Genomic DNA, 20,732 nt, shown 5'->3' with positions numbered 1-20,732 from the left:
ACGCATTCCAAATCGAACATGCATACTCCAAAGAACTATACACATGGTATAGGTCATTTGATAATGCATTCAAAATCCGATTCTTGCACTGGTAATCCGCTTGAATCCAAGCCACCCTTTTGCCCTCCTTTTCAGGATCATTACTTTTTTTCAGCATGGGTTCAGTCAAGGCAAATACCACCCCAATTTGGGCTAATGCAAACAACATCATTTGCCTCCATCGTTTAAAATTTTGACCTCCAAACTGTTCGATCTTGTCAAATTCAGAGATAATCATCATCTTACCCAAATCCGGGATAAGCTCCGTCACTGATGGGATAACATTGGTGGGAATTGAGTCAATGGTAGGGAAAAGAGGAATCTCCTTATCATTGCGGCTAACAATAGCTCCGCCTTCTTGGTTGTTGATTGCTCCTTCAATACTTTTGTTTGAAGGATTTTCTTTATTGGCAGCTCCATCAGTGGTGTTGTTGTTCGAAGCATCACTCTTGTTGTTTACAACTCCAAGATCAGCCATGAGATCTTTGTAAAATCAATTACCTTAAACTTGTTGGGTAATTGTATTACAATTCCTTACAAATAATTGAAACAACACGAATTGCAATACAATAGATTAAGCAGTAGAAACTAGGCTTGACCTTTGGCTGAAATGAGAAGACCAAAGCTTGGATTTGATGTAGAACCACACCCGCAACAACTTGAACAAGCTTGAGGTTGAGTCACACTTGTGGTGCTGCCTTTAAGGTAATTGATGCTTCCTACTACTAAGGAGTGCTCTGCACCACTACCCCAAGATAAAACAACCTCCAACTAGAAGATGAAGCAGTCTTTCTAGTCCCTTGAAGGAGCCAAGAGCTTCAACACAGCAACTCTCTAACACACTTAGAAGAAAAGAGAGAGAGAGAGAGAGAATAACACTCTTAGTGATTGCTAAGTATGGGCATGAACATGTATCCAAAAGATGTCTCTTACAAAGCAATTGGTTGGATTTATATAGGCCCAAGACCAATCCTTGCACTCCATTGGAATTTCCAAGAATAACCATCCACTTATGACCAAATTGAAGAATAAGATTTATGGACATGAATATGGACATGAATTGGAGGTTAATTCCAAATTCATGGTCATTCCCCACTAAAGGTCATGAATGACCTTAAAATTCATTCATTCTCCACTAAGACCATAAAGGCCTTAAAACCCCATAAAGGGTCATTCTCCACTAAAGACCATAAAGGCCTTAATACCCCATAAAGGGAGAGATATCACCTATGACCATGAATTGAGAAATCAATCTCATTCAATATCCTTGACCCACCTTCCCACTCATGAAAGTGACCATGAATAGACTTTAGGGTACCCATAGAATGTTACAACCTTTGGAATTACTTCTTTGATCACATGGGTCCCATACCATAATAAAACAATCAAAACATTTTGAAACTTAAAATAAAATAAAATATATTTTAAATCTAACAGGGTTAAGAGTTCATTTTGAGTACAAAAAAACTTTCTCCACAATGAAGTTTAGTTTATTTAGTTAGTCATACCCTGATAATTTTCTCTTGAGAAGCGTTGGTTGTTTTATTAAACTCAAAGCAACTTTGGTCCTCAAATTTAGTGGATAGATTGTATTTGTCATCTTAATCTACTATGGTCGGATATGTATTCAATTTGACATGGTTAATCCATCTATTGAATAAAGTATCATTTTAAATACGTACATGTCAAATTTGATGGTCTGAATTTTTCACCATGCTTTAGAGTCAGCAGAAACAAATTTCTTTTCTTAAGAATTCTCTCAACAAATTTGTTTTCTTCATTAATTAATTGAGGGTTTCTTCCAAATTTCTCCACAATTTAGTTAGGTTTAAGAGAAAGAGAAGTCAACATTCAAAACAATGTCTCCAAGTGGAGAAGACAGCAAAAGCACAAGTAGAAGATCCACCCTTAGAGTAGTGGTATTTTACTTGGTCCCTGGAGTCCCATGAGTAGAAGTTGTTTTGCGGGAAAAAGACGGAGGAGCTATAGATCTCAATGGTGTGAGTGTGAGAGCCAATCCCTTGAAATCACATTTATAAGTAGTGATAAGGGTTCTCTTCATTCTTCTGTGACTGTCTTAATTTGAAGCCCACCTGCCTCTCACACGTCGAACGGTTCTACTCAAAATGCATTAAAAAAAGAAGGCATTTCTTCAAACACCTCTCTCTCTCTCTCTCTCCGCGCCGCATGGAAGTCCTAAATTCGAATAGCGAAGAAAATTGAGGTTTTAGAGAAGTTTTCGCAACTTCGAAACAGAGCTACTTCTCCACCTTTTTCTCAACAGCGTAAGCTCATTCTGCAGCATCACTTGCGTATGACACGGTATCCTAGGGTTTTTCAGTTAACTAAGGTAGTTCGTTTTCCTGATTTTACCAAGAACCGGGTCTTTTGATGCATTTAGTCATGAGTTTAGGGTTACTCGGGTTCTTTATTCGCCATTTTACTGTGACTGTGACTCACTATTGTCGAAATGGTTTTGCATTTCTTTAATCTTTGTACTAGCTGCATTTCATGTGATCATTGTTGCATATGATTTGTGGTTCACATCTTTCTGCTCCACTTCCTGAACTTCTTGAATTGGTTCTTTGTCACCCTTCTCTATCAGTGAACAAAAGGACTGTAACATATGAGCTTTGAGTATCTGAGGCACCTTTTTACTCAGGTCAACCCAAGGAATCATTATTCCGACCATGTGGGGTCGACGACAAATTTGATGTTCCGTTTTCAGGATTCAGGTTTATTGATTTTGTACAATTTATGGGTTTCGTTGGCATTTATGGTGGCTGCCACCTGAAGCTGCCATCTTAATCTGTGTTTGGGGTCGGGAATGCTACAATCTCTGTTCGTGAAAATGACACAATAATTTTGTTAAGAAGAGAAGAGAAAGGGGCAGGAGGGGCCTAAAGCCATAGAGGCTACAACAACCATTTCTGGTTGTTTTCTGCGTCGTTTTCTTTCACCTTTTCCCCGGTAGCACTTCAACCATTTATTGTTTCCAACTTTTTTTCAGTGTTCTCTGATTCCCTCCCTCCCCTCTTTTTGTTTTTTTTTTTTTCACCAGGTGCCAGAATGAAGTTTTCTAATGCAGTTACAGACATTTGGGCGTTTGAGTTTCTGAGTTATTGACCAACCATTTTGTGTAATTCAATCTCTGAGGTTCAACTTTTGTTGGTCAAGATGGCAACTCATCTACCATGTTTCACACCCTCTGATACTCGAACTTCAGTAGGAGTTTCAGCAGTTCTGGGAGGAAGAGTTTTTACGAACAACCGCATTGGTAAAGTTTGTTCCCTGAACCTGAAGTTATTCGATGAGAAGAATGTGCCTTTTGGTTCCAACCATAAGATCACTTCTAGTTTGGCCCATTTTAGATGTTTAGCCAACTCCCACAACGTCAGCCCATATCCTAGTCAAGATCCATTTCTGAATCTACATCCTGAAGTATCGTTGCTAAGAGGAGGCGAGGGAAATGACATGGTAACTAATCCAAGAAAGGAAAGCTCTAGTGGCATTGTAACTGAGAGCATAAAAGACTTGTCCAGTCCGAATAATTATAATGAAGCTAAAATCAAAGTAATTGGTGTTGGGGGTGGCGGGTCAAATGCTGTTAATAGAATGATTGAGAGTTCCATGAAAGGTGTTGAGTTCTGGATAGTTAACACTGATGTTCAAGCGATGAGGATGTCACCTGTGTTTAGTGAGAACCGCTTGCAAATAGGTCGAGAGCTAACAAGGGGACTTGGTGCCGGTGGGAACCCAGATATTGGCATGAATGCTGCCAAGGAAAGCAAAGAAGCAATAGAGGAGGCACTTCATGGTGCTGACATGGTCTTTGTAACGGTAGGTTTCATATGCATTTATCCACTCTAATTCGTGACAATGAACTGTTTATTGAGTGCAACATGTTGGAAATTAATTCTTGAAGATACATCTAATAGGCCTGAGCGGTTTATAATCCTTTGAAATTCTACCCTCGTAATTTTGTCATGTATGGATGGCTTATTAACTCGTCAAAATGGCCACTAATCTCGGGCCACCAGTTGGATGGGAAGTAGGCCCATCTTGGTATTAAAAGTAGGATCCTAACCTTCTAATCTGGTGGTAAAACTTAGGCGGTTAAGAAACACTACACTAATGTTCTGGGGAAAAGGTCTATAATAGTGGTTAGGCAGCCACCTTTTTTTTCTGAACATCGAAAATGATATGTTGTCAGGCCAGTATATATGAGTTATGTCCACTGAAGATGATGGCCTAGTTCAGTCATGTCATTTTCAAAATTTTAGTTGTATCATGTGTGTATCCCACAGAGCTCCATTTGTGTAGCTCTCCTTGCCATTTATGACTCAATCATTCGTTTGTAATATATGGTGCTTTCTAATTTAAGGTTTGAAAGTTATGTGCAATTGTACTCATGAGTCACATCCAACACTATCTGTGAGGTTGGGTATGAAATCTTTGTATCTATACCCAACGCCACCCGGTTACTGGTACTTTATCTGCTAGCCAATACTTGATGGTGTCAGAACTGTATCAGATCCATTCCTGATATGGTATAAATGTGGTTAGGTCTAAATTTTGGATCCAAAACCCTACTAATTTGGGTCAGTTACACTGGGTAATTGTGTTATCATATTGTAGTTTACACCCTTACTAGTTTGGTCAGTTAGCAACAGAATAAAGTCGGAAAGATGTTCCACATTCCTGATATAAGAGGCACTTAGTTTCTTTTAATGATAGTTCTATCCCCCTCTCTCTCTAATTGTGATCTAACATTTTCCTTTCAGGCGGGAATGGGTGGGGGAACTGGCACTGGTGGTGGCCCAGTAATTGCAGGAGTTGCAAAGTCAATGGGTATCTTGACTGTTGGTATTGTTACAACACCTTTCTCTTTTGAGGGACGAAGGCGAGCGGTACAAGCACAAGAAGGAGTTGCAGCTTTGAGAGATAATGTTGACACATTGATTGTCATTCCAAATGACAAGTTATTGACTGCCGTTTCCCAATCTACCCCCGTTACTGAAGCTTTTAATTTGGCTGATGATATACTCCGACAAGGTGTTCGTGGTATCTCTGATATAATCACGGTATGGAAAACAAAACTGGTTATGATATGAAACTCTTCTAAAAGTCATATCAGATGCACTTCTAATGGATGGAAACATCCCACCTTTTTATGATCTAGTACCATCATTGGACCAGAGTGTCCTCATTATCACTTTTATGTTTGTTGATGTATTAGCAAAAACATATAGTTTAGTGCAGAATAAAGTCATTTTGGGCTTCTGAATCTTGATGCTGTAACATTCTTGATCCTATGATGTTTATAGCTCATACGTCTGAACGTCTGTAACTTCCTGTTTATACATATGATAGAGTCTATCATGGATAGGCCTGCCTCATTTAGTGGTAGACCATAAGGACAGTATTGATCTGGTGTATATGACATGTATGTGATGAATGGAGCTCAAACATGACAAGATCAAACCAAAGGTTCTCTTTTTGTGATTATAAATGATTAATGTGATTCTACATTAAAAAAAATAAAAAACTTGGGTATGTGTCAGAGATAAAAAGGTTAAATTAGATGGTTATGATCATCAAATTTGATCAATGATTTTGGTAGGAAGAATGCCCATTGTACCTTCTCACTGTTGTTTACAAGCCATATGAATGGATATGCGTTGGTAGATAGTTGATAAAATGTCAAACAAGTACTTGGGGAAATTGGCTTCTTTAATTTGATATCCTTTTGCTTCTGGGAGTTAATATTTACTTGTTTTCTAATTAGTTGTGGGTTATCACAACTGCAGGTTCCTGGTCTAGTCAACGTTGATTTTGCTGATGTCCGAGCTATCATGGCAAATGCAGGTTCTTCTTTGATGGGAATCGGAACAGCAACTGGTAATTTCAACTATTTGTTTTAAGAGTGAGGAGCTGTTGGAAGCATATTAGATGGCTCAACTCTTGATACTTTTTTGGTAGATACATTTCTGATTCCTAAGTTCCCCTGTTCTTCCCAAATCTAAAAAGCTCTATTTGCTATGTTTATGACTTGTTCTAGTGTACAATTATGGTCTAGAATTTATGAACTTCCTAATGTGTCCCTTTTTGTTTTTGTTTTTGTTTTGGTGATTGGTCTTAATTGTCAAATGTTAAATGTTATATAGATAGAGGCAATATTTCTTAACAGAGTTCTCTCTCTTTTTGTTTTGGAGCTCTGTTTTTCTGTGCTGGATTATCTGAAAACATGGATGTGCTTATGTATTAAAAGTTCTATATTACTTGGAAAGCATATGGGGGTTCATTTGTTGGGTTCTGGAAAAGAAAAGCATTTCAAGACTTAAGGATATGTATGTTGTGGCTGCAACTGCTGTTATAGCAACTGGGGAGAGGCAAGTGTTCTCAATCTCTGAGTTGACACCAAGGGTTAGCATTGAGCATATACTCAGGGTTTTAAATATCGGTAGGCATCATATCATATTGGCCAATTCATATCGGTATCAGTGCATACCGATACGATATTTTTCAAACAATGTTTCAACCAATACCGGTCTAATATGGTCCAATACAGGTAAGATGCACTTGCTATGCCTCCTTCAAACCTACAAAACAGAAACCATGAGTGAGATATGAAACTAAGAGCAACCAAAGGCCTTGAAAACTTGTTTTTCTCTTCGATATGAGTTGGAAATCATCTAACGTAAATAATGACTCTAATCTTCATTCTTCATCATTTCAACAAGTTTTGGGGACTTACAATGCTCAAATCACGGCCCAAACATATTTGGGCGAAAAAGTGGTACGTTACAGATTTCTTTTTTATTTTTGGTGCTCAAATCTCTTTTGTTTCCCCCTTACTTTTATATGTTATGCATCATTAATTAGGTAAAAACGACTCAAATCCTTGCATCAAGATGATATATATTTACATATTGCATAATAAGGTATTTTATGCTTTAAAACTGTATTTTATATGTATCGTAAGTACATCCATGCATTTCTTCATCATTTCTATGTGTATATTTAGCGTATCTTATGTCTCTCCGATACGATACATCTCTTCAAATCACCCCTTCGATATGATACCCGATAAAAATACTTAAATTGTTGCGTATACTTATTTAAAGTAGTAATGTATAAGTGGACTGCACATCCAAGGAGGAAGTCTCATGTCATATGCTGTTTACTGATGATATGTCTTTGATTGATGAGTGTCAGTATGTAATAAAGGCGAATGTGAAATATGGAGTGGTGCTTTTGAATCAGAAGGTTTTAAGGTAAACCAGATGAAAGAAAACATATGAAGTAAAATTTAGTAAAAGGAGGAGTAGAAATGGTAATGCAGGACCAACCGAAGGGTCCAATGGAGCGGTTTGGATATGTTCTACAGAGTATTGGTCTAGTTTTGGTGATTGGGAATATCACATGACATGGACTTGGGTTAATTCACTGCTGTTCTATGAGAACACTTTTGGATGGTCAAAACTTCTCTATTTTGCATGATATTCGTGTCATTGTGTGTTGATCTGTAATGGGGTTCTATTTTAAGAAGTATAACTGGATTAGGAATTCTATCTTAAGTGTATTTTTAATAGTTTTATTAAATTAGGAAAAGGGTTGGGCAGTCATATAGGAGTTGCTATATTGTAATTATATTCATATTAGGAGTCTATTTTCATATTTTATTTGGTTTTCTATGAAGTATCTATTTAGGTAACTTAATGGGTAATTGTTTAGTAAGTTTACAAGTCCTAAAGTCAGTCAATGTAGTCTTTTTAAATAGGGCTGTATCCTTCTTTCAGTTTTTTGGATTGAATGAAGTTGTTATTTGGTTGTGAGGCTGCTGCTGACATATCAGGTCAGTGCGACTTCTTTTTGCTGTCTATTGCTTTCTCGCTTTCTCTCTTTCTCTCTCATCTCTTCTCTTTCCTTATTTTCTTGCAATTTTACTGTTCACAGGTACTCTTTGAGTCCCATAACTGTGCATATTATTCCTTTTTCCTATTCTGTTCTATTTCCATACATCCTATTCGACCTACCCTATTACCCACCTTCCCTTAAAGTTCAGCTTTGGAAAATCCATAATTCTTGGCTGTGCTGCATCAAATGGACTGCAATTTCAGGTTTGGTGATTCAATGGATGTCTGGGAGACTTTCCATGCCAATAAGCACATCTGATTAGGCAGGCTAGATATGTTCATCAGACTGAAACAAAATTTCCCAGTGGAGGACCAGATCAGCAATACTTGCAAAGGAGGGCTCTTAGAGAGATTATCTATACATAGGGTCTTAACTAATCATGTAACAAGTCCTGTTGCTGCTTTTATTTATTTCTAGTTTCTGTTGTTGGACTAGTATCCTCCACATGGGATTGTAGTTTTCTTGTATTTGTTCATTTCTTAGTAAAAATGTTGTTCACTTGAGAGAGAAAAGAGATGGCCTGTAGAGGATTTTGTGTATATAATTAGAGTTGGATGGATGACATGGAGAGGAGCTGATGCAGTACAAGGCCAGCATAGAAGGAAGAAGGCCTGGCCCAATCATGCCCCTATTTAGCCCCACGGTTCAAGTTAAAAGGCCCATATGGCCCATATTATGGTTGACCTTGAGGCCCATATTCTGCCCATAAAATGGCCTGTGCATCTAGAAATTAAATGAAGAGTGTGGGCCCCATGTGATTTGTGTGGAGAGGAGATTATCTAGAAGATTTGGTTGCTGGAATTTCCATTGGCTGAAGATTTGATTTGACTAGATTGGATTAAGATTCTATTTCTTGTAATAGCCAAATTAGTAAGTTTCTATTTCTTTGTTCTTGTTCTTTTATTTAAGCATTGTACTGTTGTAATGGAGGTGGGGATGAAATGAATGAGTTGTTGGCTTATGCCTTTGAGTGTTCTGTGGTGATTTGAAACTTGTGATTGTGGTGATGTAGAGACAACTCTGTTGTGGTGAATCAACAGGTTGGGCTTGGTGGTGAAATCAAGGTCACATCCTTTTTATTTCTTCTTTCATATGTAAAAAGAAAAGATGTATGTTTATTGATGATGAGTGATGATGGTAATGCTTCACTTACTGATCAGTTACTGTTACTCATCTTTTCTTTATGTTTGTTCCAACTAATCAAAAGTAGTTTGTGTGGCTGTGTGTATGCACTCCTCCCCCCCCCCCTCATGCGATTTCTTCTCTCTCCCCCTGTAACTCTGATTCTTCCCAGATTTCCCCTCTTCTCCTAATCGGCCCTCCACCTGTCCACCACAACACTAACCAACTGGAATATCGGTGTCTGCTGCACAAAGCTCACCATCATATACATGAACATCAAGATGGCCCCTCCTTCAAGGTTCCCATTCCCCAGCTCCTCACCAGCCCAGCTATCTTTGAAGAGACTCGAGAAACTGAAATAGAGATCGTCCCATTGCCATGAGTATTATCATCCTCGTCATCCTCCAGCTTCGGAGGCTTCAGACCACCCGATGGCTGTAAGAAGGCCGGTCTCCATCGCTGCAATAGTGCCCTGGCCATGGTAGTGACCTTAGGCAGCACCAAACCCAGATGCTTAGGCTCTGTATGGTTAATAGTTCTGTTTTTTTTTTAAGTGTTTTTGGGTCCGGCATGCTTTTATGTGTTTCTGTGTTTTTTGAGCATTTCTGGGTCCTTAAATGCTGAGTGCCTGTGTGGTAACCCTGAAAAAAAAAACGTTTCTGAAATTTAGAAGAAACAAAAATCTGTATGGGTTGTACTTAACTCGTTTGTGTTGTTTACCAAAAATTACGTAATTGCCACCTACACCATGGCTTTTATACTTATGGTTTTTTAAGCAAAAAAAAAAAAACCATCACAATTAAAAACTACTTAAATTGTTTAGGTACTACAACCATGAGTTTAAACAATTTATTACAACTAAATTCTAAAGTTGAAAAAACATCGCAAGTTCCACCATTGTTTCCTATCACCATGAGCAAATAAAAGAAAAAATATATATCATTAAGTAACATCTTCCAAACCTAAGCTTTTGCTCGGCCACAAATTTTTATCCGGAAAAGAGCATCAAAGCTTTTGCTAGAACCATCTAAGGTTGGTTATCTGGATTCTGATCTATCTCTACAAATCATCCAATCCATGTTCTCCAGCAGTAGAAGTCCTGATCATATTCTTTTCATTCGTTTTCTTCTTCCTCTTCTTTTCCTTCGTTTTCTTCTTCTGCTGCTCCAATAGTGGAAAAAGAAATCTAAAACAGAGATTAAAAGTAAACGAATAAACAATGCTTGAATGACTATAACAACAAAACACAGATGAAAAGGCCACTAATTTAGGAATAAATCCACAAAGAAAGGCAAATGGTTACATGTAACCGAATGTGAAGAAACTGAACCACCAAATTAATTCTACACAGATCACTTCCTGTCTATCAGCATAGTTCGAGAACTCGCGAGATCTCGCCGAGTTTCTCGGTATTTCGAAAATCCGAGATGAGATGGGGGTCGAGTCACAAAAGTACGAGATCTCGGATCTTGGATCTCGGTCGAGATCTCGGTTTGACATAGGAAAATGCCCATCTAGGTCCTTTATATGAGTGCCAGATCTCGAGATCTTGCTGGAAATTCTTGGTATACAGACACCTATCTATGCCAGGAGCCAAGACAGACACTTATTTATGCCTAATATCATTTAAGTAAATGTTTCATTTACTTAAGATATTATTCATAAATAAGCAAATACCCCCCCTATTTGAATCCAATAAAAATAGTTAAAAATAAAATTCCAAAAGGAAAAAAAGTCAACCCCCCAGTTCAAGAATAAAAACTGGATTTTCGGCGGTAGGTGCAATTTTCAACTTTCTAATGTTGGGGTTTTTTTCAAATCTAAAAATTCCATAAATCTTATTAATTTATTATGGTAAAACATTGCTAAAAACCAAAAGTGCGGTAAAATAGTCATTTTTTTTAATGTCCAAAAAAACTATTTTCATTTATAGCGATTTTGACAGCATTCGCGCACACCGAATTAAGTTTGACCGATACATACCTCCTTCAATATAAATCAGATTTAAGCAATCTTGGACTTGTTGGAAAGCTTTGTTAAGGTGCGCGAATGTTGTCAAAATCGCTCTGAATGAAAATACATTTTTGGACATCAAAACAAATGAATATTTTACCGTACTTTTGATTTTTAGCAATGTTTTACCATATTAAGATTTATGGAATTTTTTTATTTGAGAAAAACCCCAGCATTAGAAAGTTGAAAATTGCACCTACCGCCGAAAATCCAGTTTTTGTTCTTGAACTGGGGGGTTGACTTTTATTCCTTTTGGAATTTGATTTTTTAACTATTTTTATTGGATTCAAATAAGGGGTATTTGCTTAATTATGCATAATATCTTAAGTGAATGAAATACATTTCATTTACTTAAATGATATTAGGCATAAATAAGTCTGTTTGTCCTGTGTCTGTCCTGGTTTCTAGCATAAGTGTCTGTCCTGCTTTCTCACTAACTGAAACTCCTATTTGGACTTTGTTTTTGCAAAATCTGATAGTGTCATTGTATTTAAATGGCCTAAAATAGGCTGAATACCAACTTTCAGACCCAAAAGAGGTCTAAAACCCACCGAGATGGGCTTTCGAGTCGAAAAAATTACAAAAACTCTCCGAGATGGCTCCGAGACCCGAGTTTTCGAACCTTGTCTATCAGCTTCTCCTGTTTAACTTTATCCACACTTATCAAAGGTCAGAGTGATTGGTATGAGCTCATATATTGTTGAATAAATTGAAGAAGAAGAATGTCTTACCTAAAGTATTGTCCCAAATCGAGCAGGTTTCTTCACATCTTGGTTGCAGAAGGAGATCGCTAGGGTTCTTCACACCATGGGTTGCAAAAGCGATTAACCAGAAATTTAGGGTTTCAAGAAAGGGGAAGGGCCGGAGAAGTCTTTGAGAATTGCAGCGGTCATCGAGAGTTGCACCGGCTGTCGGGAGTTGTAGTGGTCGTCCTCCTCTTTGTATTGAGCAGAGGATAGTGGCTCGTCTCCCTTCTCACCTTCGTTCTACTTAGTTCTCCAAAGAATGGATATGGAAATGTCATTTTGTTATGATTTATTACCAAAAGACAAAAATACCCTCACTCACTTAAGTGAAGCTGGTGTTTCTCCGAAAATTGGTAGAAGTGTTTCTACCAAGTGAAACACCAATTTGGTGTTTTGCAAATGTGTGTTAAAAGTTTGCCAAGTGCCCGGTTCGTTAAAAAAAACAAAAAAAACAAACCAGATATACCATTCAGTTTTTAGCGTGTTTCTGTTCCAAAAAAGCGGGAAAACACAAAAAACACTGAAAAAGAACGTTACCATACAAAGCCTTGGAGTCTAATTCCGTCATCAAACAGGCCATATTCTTTCTCATCATTTATCTCTCGTTGGGCATTTTAATCTATTCATTCAATAGAGACTACTTCTTGGGCTTTGAGACTCACACCATGGTGGATGCGCTAGCTTCTGCATCATCACCATGTGTACCATCAGGTACGGCGAGATCGCTCCCTGACCCCCTCCACCAAATTGTTTGCCTACGCCTTCGTGCTGGTGGATTTTGGGTTCCTCTTCGCTAAGTAGAGGAACTGATGCAGATAAGTCACCTAAAGGGCTTATTTTATTGGAAATAAGCTTTGGGTTGGGTTGTGTATGTGTTGGGCCTTTGATCCTATGTGTTATCATTGTAATGGGCCACTTTAATGGGCCTAAAATATGGGTAGAAGGTAGGCACATACGAGATTAGGCTTAGTTAGTTCTTTTAATTTTTAAGTTGTTTAATAGGCTTTGGATTCCCTCACTCTGCGTGGGAAAGTTTCCTTTTATTATTATGCTTCTTATTTATGTTGCTTAGCAATAGGATTTTACTTTCCTATTCAGATTAGGAATATGCTTTAGTTTGTATAAATAGCTTGTAATGAGCCAAGGCTTGAGATGATTTGATGATTAATAAAATTAAGCTTTGCTTCTTATGGAGTGCTGTGTGATTCAGTAGAGGGTGGGAGATCCTTGGAGGACCGTGAGATTCTGATCCTTGTTCTTGGTGGGAAGCCATTAATCTATCCTCCTCCTTATTCGATGTTTTTTCTTCCGCAAATTTAACTATTCTTTAAATTAGATTAAATCTGACCAATAGATCACTGCTATCTTCTGAAGATCATTTATCCTATTTATTTGTGAGTGATTGTCAGAGTTTGACTTTCATCTGAGAATGTTGATTTTTTTTGCTTTTCTGATTTGGGTGACTTGGTAGTAAGAGGGGTATTTATCCTGAACCCAGGTTCATCCTGCCTACCCCCCACCAGGACACCTTGGCCACAGCCAGGGTAGAGAAGAACAGCTAAAGAGAGGCGAAAAGCCTCCCGGGCAAAGTCTTGAAGGCCCTCTCGCTGTAACCAACAGCCGTGACGGACATAACCGACAAATAAACAGAATCAGCCAAACCCAAATGCTCCACAAAAAAAAGATCATAGTTGGACAGTCCCTGTGCCAATGCACAATACCACAACCCCAAGCGCCAGACCCACCTTTATCCTGATTCTCATTCTCCCCTTCTCTAAGTCGTAGATGTACTTCTTGTCTTCTTCACCAAGAATCCCCTGGCGCCGGTGCCGTCACGAATGCCGGTCAGGATCATGTCGGTTGCTCTGGCGTTGGTATCCCCGAGTAGGTTCTACTTTTTTTCATTAATGGTACTTGAGAATGGGAAGATGAACAGTGTTGTTAGTTTGCTTGAGAATGGGAGGATGAATAGTATTATTATTAGAAGTTAAATATAATTTTGTAATGATTGTTATGCTGCAGGCAAGACCAGGGCAAGAGATGCCGCATTGAACGCCATCCAATCACCTTTGTTGGATATTGGCATAGAAAGGGCTACTGGGATTGTATGGAACATCACTGGTGGAAGTGATTTAACTTTATACGAGGTATGCGTAGTTCTCATAGGGACCTGAACCATGGCATTATTTTGTTCATTTTTTGGCTGTTCATTTGTGCATGAATTTCTTAGATTACAACTAAAATGTACATATAGCCTAGACCACCAGTGAGTTGGAGATCATTTGTGATTTCAAGTGGAATGGGAGTTGTATTCTTTTCTAGAGGTGTCTTTCATGTATACTCGCTAATCCACATTCATGAATCTCTTTCCATACCCATGACATGTTCACTAAGAGGAGCAGTTCTCTAATGTTTACTCTTGCATGATAAGTTTGCTTACTCTCTGTGGTATGTCAGCAATGATATAATACGGGATACATATTCTTGATTTTATCGTCTTATTTCCCTGTTTCTCCCTTTTTTTTTCTCTTATATATAATGTTTCTCCTTGTCATGTAGCTTTATAATTTTAGCTTATTCATATGGAATATTTCATTCACTTGTGCAGTAATTGGCCCATTGAACTAATTGTTTTCTTAAATCCAAATCTTGTATCTGTCAAACTTGCATTATTTACTAGGTGCACTAAGTGGGCAGGTAATGCTTGGTTTTGCACCAACCCAACCCATCTGGGATTTGAACTTTCAACTTGTTAGTGGACTTGATACAAGCTGTCTTCCCATGTGCAACCTCACTCTAATTTGGGTTGGGTTTGTTTGTGCAAAGAAATGATCCAAGGTCAAAAACATGTATCTCACAATGACAGCAGCAAAAACTCGGACTCCCAACGCACAAATCTACCCAAGCCCCACCTGATATTTAGTTTTGCAATCCAATGCCTTTAGTTGTACTCATTTTTATTTGGTCATCAATATTTATTAGGAAATAATGGCTGGAGAAAAAAAAGGGCATATGAATATTGACCATAAATTTGTGTAAAAACTTCACTGTTTCATTCTTCAAGTTTCTAACCCAAAGTTATAAAAAATAAATAAATAAATAAATAAAAAAGATTTTCTAGTCTGCAATCTGCATACGACTCCTACTGCACTTAGAAAACTGTTAAATAGTGGCTACCGCACAATTTCGCTGAGAGAATCTCTCAAGCTTGTAGAACTCATACAAGCTTACTGATGTTATTTACTATTCCTTCTTGATGACTTTGTTTCTCAAGTCTTCAGTTCCCATATTGGATTTCTTGCAGGTAAATGCTGCTGCAGAGGTGATTTATGATCTCGTGGATCCAAGTGCAAACTTAATTTTTGGTGCAGTTATAGATCAGTCACTCAGTGGTCAAGTAAGTTGGGATCTGCTCCTACTGAAAAAATACTGTGGCTGTGCAAGTGTTTTAGATTTTAAGTTCCATCCACCATAGTTGTCACGGCGTCTAGGCAATCTAAGGTGTTGGAGGGGAGCTGGATGCAAGGTGACACCAACAAGGCGGCACTAGTTGTCAAGGCGCCTGGATGCCAAGGCGGTCACCTGGGCGACGCCTTGACAACTATGCCATCCACAAACATACTATCAAGATTATGGCATAGTTGAATTGATGAGACCCCCCAAATACTGGTTAGGAGATTTGGGAGCATATCTACCTGATTTAGTTCTTTTGGACAGTAGACATAATTTTAGTGATCTGGAACATTAACTCATGCTCCTTCTGCTTGTAGACTAGAAGGGCTTATGTGAAGAAAAATACCACTCTCTTTTACCCCTTTGGGGTTGGGGGGAGGGGGTGTGCTGGTGGTGGGTGGGGGGGAGAGGAGATCTTGTGTTTGCATAAGAAATAGAATAGTAACCCTGACGAATAAAGGGCAAAACTAGTCTTAAAAACTATTAATCTTCCAGTGAACAAAAGAGAAGGGTATTCAATAGATCTGACATTTTGGTTGGTGCTATGACTGATGCCATTCTTTGGACATAGAGATGATATTATGTAGGTAATCTAATTATAAGGCACAAAAGTAATGGTCTTAGGAAGTCTTAGGAAAACTGATAGAGGTATTATAGGTTCCGATGGGACCTTCTGGGGGGACCCAGAACAATAACAATATGACATAGCATATATGAACCTTGAGATTCATTCAACTGATCTGTGTTCAGGTTAGCATCACTCTGATTGCTACGGGATTTAAACGTCAAGATGAAGCTGAAGGAAGGCCTCTTCAGGTTGGCTCTCTCTCTCTCTCTCTCATGTGCTTCCATTGGTTCTTATTGTTTGGGATCTGGATATATTGCAGGGAAGTCAGCTAGCACATGGAGACAACCTTGGGATCAATCGACGACCTTCCTCTTTCACTGAAGGTGGCTCAGTGGAGATCCCCGAGTTCCTGAGAAAGAAAGGACGCTCACGTTTTCCTAGAGCTTGAAACACTCTCGTTCATTTTGTTTCCTTGTAATATATCTCCGTGCCCACCATTTTTCAGTTCATTTTTGTTTTTTTACTTTAAATCATTCCCGGGTGTTCAAAATAGATTAGGACATATCAAGGTCAGTATGCCTTAAATAGTTACCAACTCCGAGATCCAGTGTATCCTTTTCTACAAAGCCTATTTTCTCCTATTGAATAATAAAAGGCTTAATTTGTTTGGGTTTTTCAGTCTGTTACATGAATAGTATTCAATTTCCACTTTTGGTTTGAGTTTTAACAGGGCAATTCGGAGCATGTGCATATTGAATTGACTTGCCTTGTTCATCTCTAATGATCTGAAGTGTTGCTTTCATGGATGACTAGAGGCTTGAGTACAATGCATCATTTGTCGGAACTGAAATCTTCCTTGTATTTCTCGGTGCTCTAGAGCATCCATCATGATTTTGGATCTTTTGTAGAAGTTTTGCTTCAGTTTCCACTCCACAGTGAGGAACCAATGAACCTGTACATTGATGTTGGTTGTTACTTCCAGTTTTTTGACATTATAGGCATCATTTTCTGTGTGGATTGTTAAATAGGTGATTATAATTGTTTTTGGCTCTGAGATATAGTGGCAGGAAACTATTTAGGCTGTGTTTGGTTTGCATTCTCATTATAGATTCTGGGTCTAAAATGCATTCTGAAACCTGGTTTTTCTCCATTTTCTCATTTCAGAATACACTCTAGACCCAGAATCTACTCCAAGAATGCATACCAAAACAGCCTAAATGTGATGAAAATTGATCTTGTGAGATTAGGAAATTTATCGATCAATATGAAATTTCTTCAATTCACTATGAAAGTGGAAGAATCTCAACTTCTGTTGGAACTTCATAGAACGGATTGGTGCATACCCGGGAAGTAAAAAGTGTAGTCTCATGTTCTCTGAAGGCAACTGAGGTGTGATGTGTGAATAAATAGAATCCTCCCACCCCAGGTGGTTGGTGGACATAACATAAGGTTATGCCTCAAAGAATTGATCATACCAAACAATTTCCTAAATAGAAATCATCCCATGAAATAGAAGTCATACCAAAACAGTCTTTAAATGTGAGAGAGTATGCAATGCATTCTATTTATTTATTTATTTTTAAAGTTATGGAGGAACACTTGAGAAGTTAAAAAAAAAAACACTTATATTATCAAACGTTATTCTAACCAATAAAATCATTCTTCCAGAAAGAAATCACTCTTTAATAACAAAAACGTTAGTGTTTGTTATGTCACGAACTCATGGTTAATTATATGGGTGTGCCCATATGAAATGTTTTAAAGGACACATACAAGTCATCGAGATTAAAAGAATGACTTTGAATAGAGCTGATAGGAGGGCAAGGTTTTATGTAAACGATGTCATACAGTTAGGTCAAGGCTGAATTGTTGTTGTTGTTGTTGTTGTACAAGTCATCCTCCTAGAGATTAGACAGACCATTTTAGTCTACCATATATATGTTGTCATTTCCGACAGCTCTCCTTCTCAGGGTTAGCTTTTTAGTTAGCATGCCCATGGATTTTAGTTCAGAATTGGCTGGAATCGATCTGAACCCTAAAAATTAGGTACAAATTACTCATTTCAAATTGGCCAGAATTAGAATAGGCCAATTTCGATTCAACCAGAATCAGCGGGATATGATTTTGATGCCTCAAACCATGGGCATGTCTCATGATGTCATGAATTTGGTAAAATCTGATGGTAAACATGTTTATCATTAATTGGGTATTTTAGATGGTGAAAGTTTCAACTTCAATGAAATTTCAAGATAAATGGTTAATGGCGGGAGCCTCGTACTCTGAGTACATTCTTTTTTTTATTTTTTTAATGGTTAGTAGGTGGTAATTTTTTTTCAATTGCAATGAATAAGTCTATTTGGAGGGAATCAAAACACCAACTTATCCTGGTTGAGGTTTCAATTGTTACAATAATTGAATGCGATGTATAGCATACAAATAAATATGATTCAAAATAAAACTAAAGCAATCCATAGGGATTGGATTCTTAGGATCCAAATTTAGTATTGTTGCAAAGATTGAATACATATGGATTCCTGGTTTCCAAAATCTCATTTTCCCTCGCATCTGCCTACTTTATGTATAAAAATTTAGAAAGCAATTCGTATGTGCCCCAATCCCACATCCTATATTTTGAGACTGGATCACCTGTACATGTACATTTCACGTACGATACGGTTATGACATTTGTCTTACTTGTTACCATTAAGAATGTTTAAAGGATCAACGACAGATGTCATCACCTAATTATATGTGAAGCATACACATACAGGTAAGTGATCCAAACTCCTCATGTAACATAAATAGGTAAAATCATGACCAGAAAATGCTAAAGCTGGCCTGAGACTTATTGTGGAGACAGACTATACGGAACTCTTTTCTATTTCCAATCTAATAAGTTTCCGAATACATCTAATGATATTGTCTGCTCTAGATGCTTAATGTCATTATTATGTGTTTAATGGAGTCCACTCTAGTGTATGGGCGCTAGATTGAACCAGACCCTTATACTATTTTAGTCGTCCTTGAATCTAGCTTTTGGCTTGTTTTTACTTTTTACCCACAACATCAGAAGTGGCTAATTTTACCCACAGACCACAACAACCCCCCAAAAAAAATTTAACATGCTAATTGTAGAGCCACCGGAAGATGCCTCATCCCCCTATCAAAAGCTCCCGTCTTATTGGCCAACTCTGGAGAATCATCTCTCTCTCTCTCTCTCTCTCTCTCTCTCTCTCTCTTTTTCTTCAAATCAACGTCAACCTTTCAATTATCCAAAAGCTAATTCTCACTCTCTCTCTCTCTCTCTCTCTCTCTTACTTTAGCTAAACCACACAAACTGGAATCCAATCACCAAGTTGACACGTACAGATGTCGCATACCATACAAAAGAGGGGCAAACACTTGTGACGTGTAAACTAACACCCCACCCATTCTCTTCCTAACCCTCTTCCCATACGCCAACCTTACCTCTCTATCACCAATTCACCATTCCAAGAAGAAGAAGCAGAAGCAGAAGAAATTGCAGAACCATTTCTCATTCACCATACAAACTACTCATCAGAAACATGAGTGACCAGATTCCTTCGACTCCCTCAAAACCAAATGATTCAAATGACAAGCAAAGTAGCATCCAACAAGACTCGGAAGAAGACGATTCCATCGAATTGCAAGGCAAAGACGAATCTGAACCTGAAGATCAGAAACAAGTCAAATTACAAGGTCAGTACTCTTCTTCGACTACGGTGGTGGTGATGGAAGTCGAAAAGGAAGATCACAAGAATTCAAAAGAAGAAGAAGAAGAAGAAGAAGAAGTGACAGCAGAGAATTCTGGACGTGAGAGACTAAAGAAGCATCGTAAGGAAGTAGCAGGTAGTGTTTGGATACCAGAGATATGGGGTAAAGAAGAGTTTCTCAAGGATTGGATGGATTGTTCAGCTTTCAATGCCTCTTTGGTTCCAAGTGGAATAATGTCTGCAAGGGCTGCATTGATTGAAGAGGGACAACAACCAAATTCAGGTGGTGGTGGTGGGTTAAGGATAGAGAATAATAGATGTCCAGTCATTCTCTCTAGTAGCTTAAGAAGATGATGATGATGATGATGACATGATGGCATGGGTATGTACTACTACTACTACTACTACTAGTAGTTTACTACTATGTATGAGCTCAGCTTTGCCTTTCACAGTTTTACCATCGATCTCCTCCCATTTGTCTGTAACTTAATTTCTTCTTCGTTGATTCAGAAAAAAAGGAAAAATTTTCAACTTCCATGAAAATGTAATAATGCTTTTGGAGAGAGAATTGTCCGTAGTAATCTCCTGTGTTTATTTATGAATTTTTTTTCCCCTATAAATTTAGTTTTCCAATATAATTATTAAGTGGTTAGCTGCCATACGGCACTGATTTGGGGATGAAATTTTGCTGCTACTACTACAAGGCTGGCAGTCAAGGAAATAGGATCTTAAGAGGTATTTTAAAAAATACTAAAACCTAGGAAGGTATTTATGAATCTAAAAGCCAAAAGAAAAAGCCAAAGGAGAAGTGAATTATTCCATTTCCTTGGCTGCTAGCTACAAGTGTAGCACCCAAAATTTTCCCTAATTTGGTACCCGAGTTTTAGAAATCTTCCATTAATGTCGATACCTGCAACTATGTATCTTTATTTTTTACCATTTTTTTTAGTTAATAAAATTACAGAAAATCAATGAAACCTATCTTTTGTTGCAAGACCTATTAATCTTTGGTACAAAAAAAAGGGATCACAGATTTTATAGAAATCGTTACTTCTTGATTGATATTTGCCGCTGGGGCTGGTCAACAGGGACCACTGTTTAAAAAATCGGAATCAGTCGAATCAGCAAATTCTGATC

General features: G+C 38.0%; 2 protein-coding genes across 2 annotated transcripts; both read left to right on the top strand.

Moving 5' to 3' along the window:
• The first annotated feature begins 3,099 nt into the window (after positions 1 to 3,099).
• LOC122668151 (cell division protein FtsZ homolog 2-2, chloroplastic-like) lies at positions 3,100 to 16,530 on the top strand. Its single transcript, XM_043864741.1, has 7 exons — positions 3,100 to 3,879; positions 4,824 to 5,123; positions 5,850 to 5,940; positions 13,863 to 13,987; positions 15,145 to 15,237; positions 16,044 to 16,109; positions 16,181 to 16,530. The coding sequence occupies exons 1-7, from the start codon at positions 3,217 to 3,219 to the stop codon at positions 16,307 to 16,309; spliced, it is 1,467 nt and encodes a 488-aa protein (XP_043720676.1). The 5' UTR covers positions 3,100 to 3,216; the 3' UTR covers positions 16,310 to 16,530.
• Positions 16,531 to 19,427: 2,897 nt separating this feature from the next.
• Positions 19,428 to 19,949, top strand: LOC122639066 (protein BIC1-like). Its single transcript, XM_043831932.1, has one exon. The coding sequence runs from the start codon at positions 19,428 to 19,430 to the stop codon at positions 19,947 to 19,949; it is 522 nt and encodes a 173-aa protein (XP_043687867.1).
• Positions 19,950 to 20,732: the final 783 nt, after the last annotated feature.

This window comes from Telopea speciosissima, chromosome 1, assembly GCF_018873765.1.
Source record: "Telopea speciosissima isolate NSW1024214 ecotype Mountain lineage chromosome 1, Tspe_v1, whole genome shotgun sequence".
Taxonomy (NCBI): Eukaryota; Viridiplantae; Streptophyta; class Magnoliopsida; order Proteales; family Proteaceae; genus Telopea; species Telopea speciosissima.
The sequence above is the reverse complement of the archived record's forward strand: the minus strand, read 5'-3'. Positions and strand labels throughout refer to the sequence as shown.